General features: G+C 44.4%; 1 protein-coding gene across 1 annotated transcript; it reads left to right on the top strand.

Moving 5' to 3' along the window:
- The first annotated feature begins 402 nt into the window (after positions 1 to 402).
- On the top strand, positions 403 to 8,375 carry lov (BTB/POZ domain-containing jim lovell protein). Its single transcript, XM_033336575.2, has 2 exons — positions 403 to 731; positions 3,545 to 8,375. Exons 1-2 carry the CDS (start codon positions 541 to 543, stop codon positions 5,739 to 5,741), a joined length of 2,388 nt encoding a protein of 795 aa, XP_033192466.1. The 5' UTR covers positions 403 to 540; the 3' UTR covers positions 5,742 to 8,375.
- Positions 8,376 to 12,721: the final 4,346 nt, after the last annotated feature.

Genomic DNA, 12,721 nt, shown 5'->3' with positions numbered 1-12,721 from the left:
TTGAGCGGTTAAAGGATTAATTTACTATATTTATCGTATATTAGCATTTACATCTACCATACATTTTGCTATATAGAAGGAAGAACGAAAGGGACGAGACATTGGTACATCGCCAACGTTTTAACATCGCAAACACCATAGATCTCCGGTTCAACTCGAAATATTCAGCTTCTCTCGTTTCTACGATATTCGATCAACCGCATACGTCTCTTCCTAATTTTCCTTTCGAACAGCTCAAACTTTCCATCTATTTGCTTATTCCTGCCTTAACGTTAGCATCGTTTCTTGTCTCGCAGAGATTTTCAATCGGTTGTATTCGATTCCTATAGCTCTAGACACGGATTAATAATGACATTTGGTAATTTGCGTTTCAGGAGTACAGCGCCGTTCAACATAGTGTCGAAGGGAAGATATTGTTGGCGATACGTGCCTGGCCACGTGCGTGCATGGAAGAAAGAAACGAACGCAGAACCTCTAGGTACAAAGGAGGACGAAACGGAGCAAGGTGGCTCCGCTAACGGCACGAGCGGCGGTCAGAAAATGTCAAGCGCCGCGGACAGTCCTGATGGGATGGCTTTGCAGTCGCACTATTCTTTACGATGGAACAATCATCAGACGCACATACTTCAGGCATTTGAGGCGTTGCTACACGCAGAGATACTTGTCGACGTGACCCTGGTCTGTGCCGAGACCAGCCTCAGGGCGCATAAGGTTGTGCTTAGTGCCTGCAGGTAAGAAACCCGACTCTATTCAAGGCTGTGCAGCCTTTCGGTTAATACGTATACGTTGTCTCCAACGGTACACACTTGTATTTGCGTTATTTTCATTTACGTTCTTTCCATTCGCTCCCTTTCTCGCCGTTCGGTCACTCTCTCTCTCTCTCTCTCTCTCTCTTTCTCATCGAAAATCCGTCGAAATATCGTTGACGTATTCAAACGATCGAGAATATGTTTAACTGCGGGTAATCATTTATCGACTCGATTTGAGAAAACGATGGTTTTTCCTTCGAATATTCTACGGTATTTCGTTTCGAAGAAAGTTGGTCGACCGTACAGCACGAGTAAGAATTATATCTGCGCGCCTATGTATACGTTTACTGAAATCATCGATACTAACTCATTTAGCCGTATTTAAATAGCTATACTTTTTGCTCCGTTATAGAAGTTGATCAACTTTCGAAACGGTAAAACACGAGAATGCCGCGTACGTTTGTAAATATCCAAAGAATTGAAATAAATGTACGATGGTGTTGGAAAGCACGGTTGGAAGTTACGAGTTACGATGGTCAGGCGGATAAAGCGACGTCGTACGTATTAGTCATATTAGAAATTGAATAGCACCGATTTACACTTGCATATATACCTGTGGTCCGAGCATGACTCACGTGTCTACTTATTTATGTAAACAGTATGACATACGTCGAGTAAACAACATTGACGAATCATCACTGCCGACGAAGATGGCTTTGTTTCGCTAAATTATCAGTATGTAATACAATAACAACGCTGGCCGAAAATATCTACCTATCTGCAGTAAAATAAAAATATCGACGATAAAAATTACATAGTTTGTTCTTTCTCGTCGTTACAAAAATTGCAACAGTAACTATCAGTTTCTATCGTTCGGTGATTCGTATTCCGCCTTACCTCGCGTTACAGCTTGTAAATTATTTATTTGACAAATTTACGCGTTTCAGATAGTTCGTTAACGGGGATAGGCGTTAATAAAAGCTCAAAGTTTTCTCAACGGCCATTTTCTCAACTTTGAATTACCAGTGCCGAAAATGCGAATTCCTTTCGTTCTCGACGATAAAATTACGAAAAAATGCTGTTCGTTTGAAGTTTCAGCATTAGAATCGGCGACGATTACTCGGACGATATCTGGCGTCAAATTGGGAAAGATTCAAGCTCGGCTTCCAACTTTCCGACGGCCCATCGTATCCGCTGCTGAAGATTCTAGAAATATTTCACCCTTTAGATATCTTAAATATCGATTTGTAATATACGTTTGGTAAAAATATCATTGATAGGGAAATGTTATTACGTGGTTGGTAGGAATCGTTGATATACTTGATAAGTATAAGTCGCGTGGTATAAGAAGCTCAAGTACGGAATAGCTTCGAACGAAGCTTAGTCACTACTCGTAAAATTAACGCATCCAGCATAGATAATTTAATATCTCCTAATATTACCTAAATGTCCTCATAGACGTACACGCGTCTCTTTTATACTTTATACTCGCTACCGTCGTGTTCCCCCGTGTCGATCTCTATCGAACGATACGTTCTTCGTCCGTCGAGACACTCGCCTGTTCGTTTGTTCGCGGCTTGTTGGTCAGTTTCGTTGTACGCAACGCGGCAATGCTGTTCTCGGCACCACGCGCAACGTACCACGTAAAAGCAACTGTAGCGGCACAAGAATTAGAATTTGATTCAAATCATATTGTTGTTTTGCCTCGGAGTATCAAGACCGTTATGTCACAGATATTGTAAGGAGTAACGAATTCCGAGAAAAACAATGCCGCCGCTACATGTAACCGTAAAACAAGACGAATTTCAATCTTTTGACTTTCTCCTGACGATTATAAACAAACAAACGCGATCGCAAACGATTTATTATAAACTGTGACTAAACGACTGTATACATACCGTTTCGCGACGAGATCTGTTTTAAATACATTAACGACTACACATATTGGTAGTCTCATTATTCGATCTCCTACGCAACCACGAGCGTAAGTTTCATATGGAAACGCTACTAATTCTCGTTGCAACTTTTTGCCCGTGGTTTCTGCCAGCAAATCGAGTTACCGCCGCTCTCTTGCCGATTGCCCAAACTACAACGGAGGGGACATACGTTTCAAGCAACGAATAATTTCCTCCGCTTATCGCCCGTTTATAGTTGCGAATGCCCCCGTCTCTTGCGACTGCGACGCGAGATTTCCGAGACGCGTCGCTCTTCTAGAAAGTCGGTGATCGCTGCGTTGTTTATTCGTGCATGGCACACAAGGTGGTAATCGATAATCCATATTTCGCGTAAATAGTTTGATGGCGAAATACGAACACCGCGGCAGCGATTACAAATTTACCGCTTGCATTTACATTCTAGTGGGATATTCGTCAGGATTTTAAAACGGTAACTCTGTAACGAACACACTGTAAGTACACGAGTAACTGGTACAGTTTGCAGAAATTTCTTTTCCGGCATCGTAAAGATCTTGCATACTCGGTTCTCGTTGTAAGCAAGGGTCGCGCGTTTGACAATGGCGGTGTAGATGAAACGTAATCGTCTTAGAAGGAATAAAAGGACCGAAGAACGACATAACGGAGTTACTCCGGTCGTGTTGCTCTTCGATCGTACGAATATCAAACGTACAGCGTGGATAACCGATTAGAAACAGATTCGGCAGAAACGGTAACGCGGGGGCCACGTACGTTTAATCGCGAATCGACATCGACGGAGATAACGATGCGTTTAGTAAAATAATTTTAGCGATCGAGTAAATTTATCGAATCACAATGTAAATCGAAACGTTTGAATTGCAGCCCATTCTTCGAAAGAATATTTGCCGAGCACCCCTGCAAGCATCCGGTGATCGTACTGAAGGACTTTCCCGGTCACGAAGTAGCGGCGCTGATCGACTTTATGTACCGTGGCGAGGTGAGGGTCGGTCGCGAGGAACTGGCAGGACTGATGAGAGCCGCGGAGAGTCTGCAGGTGCGTGGATTAGCTTCGTCGGAAACGAGGCTGACATCGCCGCCGGAAACGCCGACCGCCGATCTGCTGCTTGGCGAGCCGTCGACACCCGAGGGCGCCAGGCAAGAAACTCCAGAGGAGGACGATAACGTTTCGGAAATCACGGCGCCGCCGTCTACGCGAGAGCCGGTGCCGTCAGTGAGACCCGCCATTTTTCACCCTAGCAGGGACCATCGCGATAGGTTACCACACATGAGCCATCTGAACTTCGGGATGCGCGAACCGCGAGAGAATTGCGGATCGCCGTTGCTACCTCGACGAAAACAGGCTCGGCCGCGAAGAAGATCCGGCGAATTGGTGCCGCAGGATCTCAGTCGACCTCATCCACCGCCGAGTCTTAGTCCGTTGGCGAGCGGATTGAATCTGACCGGTATTAATCAACAATCGCAACACCAACAACACCTACAGCACCAACAGCGCTCGAACTCGAGCATGCAGAACCACCTACATCAAGAGGAAGAGGCGGAAAACCTTTCGATGAAGAGGTCGTCACCCAATGGAGTCGACCATCACAACGTAAAAGCGGAGAGCAGCGAGGCGGCCAGTAGTCCGAGGGGATCTCCGTTAACCGGCACGAGTCTGCTGCATCCCGATGGTTCCCTCCAAGATATTCCGTCTGCTGCGGCAGTAGCGGCGGCGGCGGCCGCCGCCGCGGGCTTACCGACGTTGTCGGCCTTGTCGCTGACACCACCGCATCATCAGAACGACTACCTGCTGAGCCTAGGCCAGATAACGAACCAGTGGTTACCGAATCATCCACAGAGCCAATTGCCGCCTCCACCTCAGGGTCATCATCCGCAGGACGGCAGCCCACACGGGACTAATAGAACCCATTCGTATCAACAACAGCAGCAGCAACAGCAGCAGCAACAACAACAGCAGCAGCAACAAGAATCTCCGTTGACACCACGGCGAAGTTCCGTCGCGAACATGTTCCCATTGGACGGTGTTGCGTCTCTAGGTGGTGGACTGTTTCCTCACGCGGGTGCTCTCGATAGAGGATCCCTTTTGGCGGATCTTCACGATAGTTTTAAACCGGAAACATTGCACGGACTTTTCGGCGCGGCGGCTATGAGTGGCCATCATTCGGGAAAAAAACCAAAGAAACAGAGGAGCGACGGTGACGCGGCGCGCAGATGGGGAGACCACAGCGGTCGAGGACTACCGGTGGGAAGGCCGAAAGGTCAGCACAGCGCACCCAGGGGCGGACCGCCACGGTCTTGGACGAACGCGGAGCTGACCGAGGCGTTGCAGCACGTTTGGAACAAGAAGATGACCACGTCGCAAGCAAGCAGAATCTTCGGTATACCGTACAACAGTCTATTGATGTACGTGCGAGGTAAATACGGGAAAAGTTTGAAACTCGAACAACTGAGAAGGGACTGCACGGGCTCGACAACGGGCGAAGTAGTAATGAATTCATTGAACAACAACGTTAAGACCGCCCAGCCACCGACGCAGATGGCTCATCCGCTCGCCGGTCTACCGCCGCACCCGGGTGACGACGGTGTATTTCCTCATCATTCGTTGCTCGGCGCTAATCTACCACAGGGTTTCTTTCCTGACTTTGCCGCCGCCGCGTTCCCCGTTCCAGTTAGTATGGTGCATTTACTTCCTCCAAGCGAACAAAAGGCCTTCGACCCGTCAGCGAATCCCGCTAGCACGAGTGGGTGCGGGAGCGGGAGCGGGAGCGGGAGCGCAAGCGGGAGTGGTAGCGGTAGCGCAAGCGGGAGTGCAAGCAGCAGCGCAAGCGGCAGTGCAAGCGGCAGTGCAAGCGGCAGCGCAAGCGGAAGCGGGGGCGGCGGTGGCGGCAACAGTAGCACAGGAGGCGATCTTAATACTTCACGGAGCAGTCAAACGCCATCGCCGGTTGATCATCATCATCATCCTCATCACCATCATCATCGTCACCATCATCACGAATCGCTGCAGCCGCAACCACCGCAGTCGGCACCAACGCTACTTCAACAAAATGGTCCGGATTAAAAAAAGAGAACGTTTTACGCGTGATATCGTAGCGCGGTCACACGTCGATCGTCGTCTTCGTCGAAGTACCACGGATGCGTACACGTCCGATTCAAACCGACCATCCCTTTTAACGATTTCTCGAGACGCGTACACGTCAGACACGTCGATACTTCCATATAAACGAGCAGAACGATAGGCCGCGCGCCCTCGGTATTCCCGCGAAATTCTTCTCTTCTCGCAAGACTGACTACCACGCCGGGTTTACAGCTACCGGGGTGTAAGCTCGACGGACGTTCCACCTTGCAAGGTCCACGCTTATGACCCACCACCGCCCGTTCTTCTCATCTGACTTTCTTTCTCCGTCTTTCTCCGTCTTTTTCCGTCTTACTCCGTCGACAAAAATATCGACGTTCAACTCCCTTTGTCCGTCGATCGCGAAACTCGGTCGAGCGTACCGGCGAAATTCTCTCGTATCTTCTTCTTGGCTAAATTAGCGGCTCGTCCGGAGACAGCTCGAAGGAAGAAGAGTCATCGACGGTGTCTTTTCTGGTGCTCGTTCCCCCGTTACGCGCTTGCTACGCGTCCTGACCAAAAATTCATCTACCCTTCGGTCGATAAGAAACGCAACAAGGTGCTTGGAAGCGGAGACTTTGGCTGGTGGGCGAGACACACGACTCTCCTCGTATCGTCGCTATAAATAGTTCCTGCTACAACAGCGATCATACCAAATAATAGTACTGTAAAACGGCTAAAGCAAATGCAACGGCCGCCCTACGTGAAATAGGAAAAATCGTCGAACAATACTCCGTATACTTGCAGACTTCTCGTTGAGAAAGTGACATACGCGCCAATGAAAGAGAAAAAGAGAGAAACGGAGAGAGGAAGAGACGCACACGCGCTTACTTACTATAATACTTTGAAAACATCCTGGTAGCCTGTGATGTACACGAGTTAAGGTTTACAAGACTCGAACCATAGTTTAATACGCGGATCGTTAACATACCTGTTGCAATTCGCGCTCGGTGGCAGCAAGCTGACGCGTTGAACGATCGTTACTCGTTTGACAATCATACGCAATAATCCGAAACGTTGTCTTTTAATTTTACGCCAATCTCTATTTTCCCGACGTAGCTGTATATCTCTTTTTGTCTGAATCGACGCTAGCCGAACGTTGCTCCACCGTGCTTATTATCGGTCATGCTTCCACGATTAAAACGAAATCAATCGACCAATCACGTAATACCTCGTATCTATGGATCGTCTTGCTGCCGCCGTTGAAGCGCGTCGAAACGAGCTTCCAATTGACTACCATTATTTTACCTTATCTGTTCGATGTTAACCGCTGATATAGTTCAGTTTGATACAACGATATTCGTTACGGATAGACGTCACTTTCGCGCGAGCCGTTTGCGTCGGTCCTCGATAGGGTTTCGAAAGCGGTAAAGAAACGTTCGCGACCACCGGAATTACGTGCATTCGTAAAATCACGCTACGATTGCCGGAGTATAGGGTGGAACGGGGTTTACGTAATAATCGCGCGCAGGGTGGTGCGAGCTTGCCAAGATTCTCTCTTTTTTCTCTTGCCACGCAAGAAGTATCGCGGCCACGAATTGTCCCAGTACACGCGCTACTCCCGCCAACCGCTGCGATATCCTCTACGGACAGACAGACGACTGTACATTGATCTGTAAATACGTAACTGTACCCTCGATCGTTAGCGACGCTTCGTTCCCTTTCTTTCGCTTTGTTTTGTCGCGATAATTCTTCTTCAAATCGAGATTTCCCCACTCGAGAGAAACAACGCGCCACCTAAAGCACGCGGATATACACTCAATGACCGGCCGAATCGTCGGAAAGCTCGGCAAGTTAGCTAGAGGAAAAGACGAAGCCGCGCGTGTCCGTTCGATCGTAAATCTTGGTGAGCTCCCGGAAACGCGAACCTTATTCGGCCAGTGCGAAACAAGGGGTGGAACGAACGAGTGGAAACGAGCAGATGCTAAGAAACGAGAAACAAGGAAAGAGGAACAAAATTCGTATTCGAAACACGGGACAAACGACGAAATTTTAATCGTAGACCACAATTTCGCAACAATATTTCGACAACCAGACGGAAGCGCAGGGTAACTAACACATCAGGGATAGCCACAGACAAATCTACGATAGATAAAGAGAAAAAAAGCTAACGTATTAAACTGTAAAAGTAATGGTAACGAAGAAACAAACAAAAATTAACGTAAAGCTATAATACATTTACGATGATTATTTCGTTAATGAATCTTAAGAAAATGAGAAAAAAAGACAAAAAAAAAAAAAAAAGAAAAGAGATATGCAAAGAGAGGTGAGGAAACGGCAAGAGAAAAGATGGTAAATTCCGTTACGTGACACCTTGCTGCACCTAGCAAAAGCGAGATTAAATATATTATTAAAGAATAACTTGTAAGTATAACGTAACGATGGGAGAAAGCGTATGGATTCCGTAAGGAGGTTAAGCAAAGATATTAGAGAAACCACAGGCTTTCAGCCCCAAAATAGCCTGTACGATACAAACTAATATTATTGATTATTAATATTATATATACATATATATATACACACATATATATATATTATATGTTATATATTATATATATTATATATGCATATACATATATATATTATATATACATATACATATATATCACATATATATGTATATATATACATATACATATATATACAGGGTGTTTCGAAAGAGTTTATAACTGCTTCGACGGGTTATACCGTGAGTTTAGCCCCCCCCCTCGTATATTGTATTTTACAGAAGTAATTATAATCAAGATATTTTACTTTTTCACTTACGAAGAATCAACGATGATTTGCCTGAAATTTCGTATTACGATTTTTTACTTTTAGACGCGTTTAATCGGTGTCGTTTCTCATGCTAGCAACGAACCAACAGATATCGTTAAGGTTACTCGAATGATTTACACGTAGAAGTTAAGCTGATTACAGATTATCTTCAATGACTTTACTTGTATCAATGACATGTGAAAAATTGGGTAAGAAGCGGAGGGCATACGAAGCGGTATGACCACGTGGAAACTGGTTTTAACAATTTTTTATCCACTCTGTTGACGAGAAGAAGAGCGAGTAAGCCAATGAAATGCTAGCGAGAAATCTAGGGAATGAGTGCGAAAGCGAGGCGAAACAGCGAAACAGAGAAGACAGAGAATCTCTTCTCTGGGTCGCGAGTTGTAAGTGCGTATAACGATTAAAAGAGAAAGCAACAAGAAAGAAAGAAGAGAAAAGAAAAAAAAAAAAATAGCGGAAGAAAAATGTGTGCGGCTGATCGTGCGCGTGATTATTAGAGCGACTGTGGAAAGAGAGACTACGTAGACATATGTGATAGGCACCATGTGCACACTTCAGTATTATTTTACAGTTAAACGGAGGAAAAGTCGTAAACACACGAACCTGTACGTTGTCGTCGGATACTCTTCGAGCAAAGCTTACGGCTGTTTCGTTGTTCGTATGCCTTTCAGGTGAATTCGAACGAGTTCCGACCCGCTCCTGATCGCGAAACATATTCCAGCGTGTCCCGAGCGCCGTACACACAAACCCGAGATCGGCCACGGACAATTCGCGAATAACTTATTTCGAGCAAAAGAGAACTTAACGATCGGACAAGCGAAAAACGTGCAAGATATACGCGAAAGACGATCATCTCTGACAACGAGAAGTACGGTTGCGCGCGCGAAAGAGAGAGAAAGAGAGACTCGGAAGCTGCATAAGAGGGACATACGCGTTCATACAGACGGATATACGGACATGTACTCGGGCACACGTACTCGCATATTCACACGTACTCAGACACGCGCGCGTTCGCTCACACCCTCGCTCATTCACTCGCTCACTCTCAGATACAGACACACACGCACACACACATACGTGCGCGCGCGTACGCGTATTCGCGTGAACGGTATCGAGAAAAATTGTCACATTGTCGCATTGTCGCATAGGGTGTAAGTAGAGAGGCGAAAAAGGGGGAAAAAGGAAAGGGTGGATAGATAGAAAGGCGGCGCGTATCGATTGCTTACTTTATTACCGCGAAATGCACGGATATTATTACGCGTAGTACAAGTTAGTCGAATTGTCGCGAAGGCACGCGAAACCAGTTGATAATGGTTAAAACCGATAGTAATTATCGATTCGTTGTTAGCAATCTTGGTTACGCGTGCGAATAGGACACGGCGAAAGGTTGTATTCGAATTCTGGGCGGCACAAGAAACCGTCAGCCGTTCTTACTTATATACCGACGTAATTATTAATTTTTTACCATATCCATTATAATTATTATTATTTGTGTGTTTGTTATTTATTACAATACGTAAGATACAGTAAGTACATTATCATCGTCGTCGTCGTCGTCGTCGTCGTCGTCGTCGTCGTTATCCTTATTATTACTATTATTATTATTATTATTATTATTATTGTTTTGTGTTACTATTATTATCATTATCACTATTATTATTATTATTATTATTATTTTTTTTTAATTATCATTGACTTTACGTCATTATTATCATTGATTATTATCATATTATTATGATATTATCATATTATCATTGATTTTAAAATTAACTTTACTATCTATATTACTCATTATATAACTCGAATCGATCGGGATGAATCAATCTGCTCGCACCGCTTAACGATCTTCACGTACAAGACGCGATCGCTACATATCATTAGTTCTATTGCGGTATTGTTAATTTTAGTAGCTCGCTAACGCGTTTCTCGTAAATGTAACACGTGTCACGTCGCAAACGTCTGTTTCGACTGTCCGACAGATTTTTCTAACACTTTTTTGACAGAAATCAGCGAAACGACGCGCATCGGAAGAAAAATGTCTTAAGGAATCTGTTTCGTCCCGTTTCGCAAACTTGCGTTAACGACCCGTATTATCTTAGCCCCCATTTCGGTTTACATTAGTCGATTCCAATCAATTCTATTGTTTTTCTTCCTGTCGCAATACAAATAGTGCAATACGGCGGGTATTAAATTTGAAACGACGACTTAAGATAGTACCAACTACATCGTCGTATCGGGTCATTACCGGAAAGGATTTCCGATCGTGAAAACGCTTGTAAAGAAACGAAACGGATTCCTTAAAATGTCCTTCCTCGTATTTTCTGTTCAAAGCGTCGTTTCGTTCCACTATCGAATCTTTATCGCGCTAATTTCTCGCACGATGTTATTACGCGTTATCTTCTTATTCGTTAGTCTTTAAGTAGAAGAAATTATTGTCATTTCTACGTTGTTATCGGTGCATCGCTGGCATTACATCGTAATTGTCGTGATCATTCTCACTCGATATCGTGTCATTATCACGTTGCCATTATATGCACTATCCACGACCGTCATTGTCACCGTTCAAACATAAATATTTTTAAAACCATCGCCGCTGCGACCGCCGCTATAACGTATACACTGTTACACTGATAATCACATTACTCCTATGGGTACAGTTATATTATATCGAATGACACAAATAGGACAGACGAAATACCTTTGATTTTTCTGGGACTCCGAGACCGAAGTCACCATCTTAAGTTCCTACAGTACGAGAATGAGATAGTACGGTTTTATCTGACAAGAGCAGAGGAAAAAATAAAACAGTGAAAAGGACAAACTGCAACAAGAATGAAAGATATTAAGTATTTACATGTTGAGAGAGAGAGAGAAAGAGAGAGAGAGAGAGAGAGAAAGAGAGACAGACGGACAGACAGACTGGGGCGTTAGAGGGAGGAAGAGTGTGAATATGATAGTAAGAAAGCTAGGATGAGAAAGCGCAAGAAAGAGATACGCCTCCAAAAAAGAATTATTTTTAATTTACATGAGATCACACTTGTACATAGGATCAAAGAATGCGCAATCGATTATTTATGCATAATATATACGTACGTATAATATATATATTATATATATTTATCGATAATTGTGCAATGGGAATATTGTTCTTCGGATACAACCTTTAATCGAGTGATAGAAAGAAGAAATGAGATATAAATTTGCGAGGATGCGCAAAATTAGTTAAAAGAAGAAACGGAATGAACGTATGTTGAGGGGAGAAGAGAGAGAGACAGAGACAGAGAGAAAGAGAGAGAGAGAGAGAGAGAGAAAATGAATCCATAAAACACGCGGTTTCTGTGTCGTCGTGCGATATTATTATGTGGCGAGTATGCGAAAGTTTCGAAAGTGCCGTGTATCGAGTGCAAACTGTCTCGGGGGGGTGCGCCTCATCGTTAAGAGATGGCGCTTCGTAGCTTGTAATTATTTGCTCCGTCGTGGTATTATCAACCGTCGGCATGGTTCGTGTATTACATAGGTAAAACAGGTGTTTTGTAACGGGATAAAATCACTTCGGCTGGTTATTATCGATCTAACGAAAAGTCAAAATTTATCGAAATTTTGCCTCCGATTTCTTCAAAGTTTTGACGGCTTTTCACTCGACACGGGCAAGAAACATTCCATCGGTCACTCTTGGCCGAGTTCCAATGGTCGTGACATAGAAACCGTCAATATCGAGTTTCACCGAGAATTCACTGTATAAAGCAACAGGACAAAATCCAGAAAACAGATGAAATAGTTACTTGCATCGGTTGTGCTGTCACGTAGTTCCTAAATCGCCCTAGCCTCGCCCCGAGCGCATGAGAAGATAACAAATTAACGCTGTTTATTCGTGGTACGGTAACCGCTGCGCCTTCGATGCTCTTGATCGAAGGAATAATTATTATATATCTTTATCGCTATCATTCGAAACATTATTCCTCCGGCGATCATGAGTTTTCGCAGCCTCATAATGTACATCTACTTTGAGTGACGATTCTTTAAACACTGCGCTGAATTTCATTCCAACAGAGTATATATTCGTCGTTATTGGTTATCTCGTCAATTAGCGATTTAATTTTTTATATGTAAAATATTTCACAAGATTATACATAATATACGAAGCGAGT

This window comes from Bombus vancouverensis, chromosome 6 (genome assembly GCF_051014615.1).
Source record: "Bombus vancouverensis nearcticus chromosome 6, iyBomVanc1_principal, whole genome shotgun sequence".
In the NCBI taxonomy this organism is placed as follows: domain Eukaryota; kingdom Metazoa; phylum Arthropoda; class Insecta; order Hymenoptera; family Apidae; genus Bombus; species Bombus vancouverensis.
The sequence above is the reverse complement of the archived record's forward strand: the minus strand, read 5'-3'. Positions and strand labels throughout refer to the sequence as shown.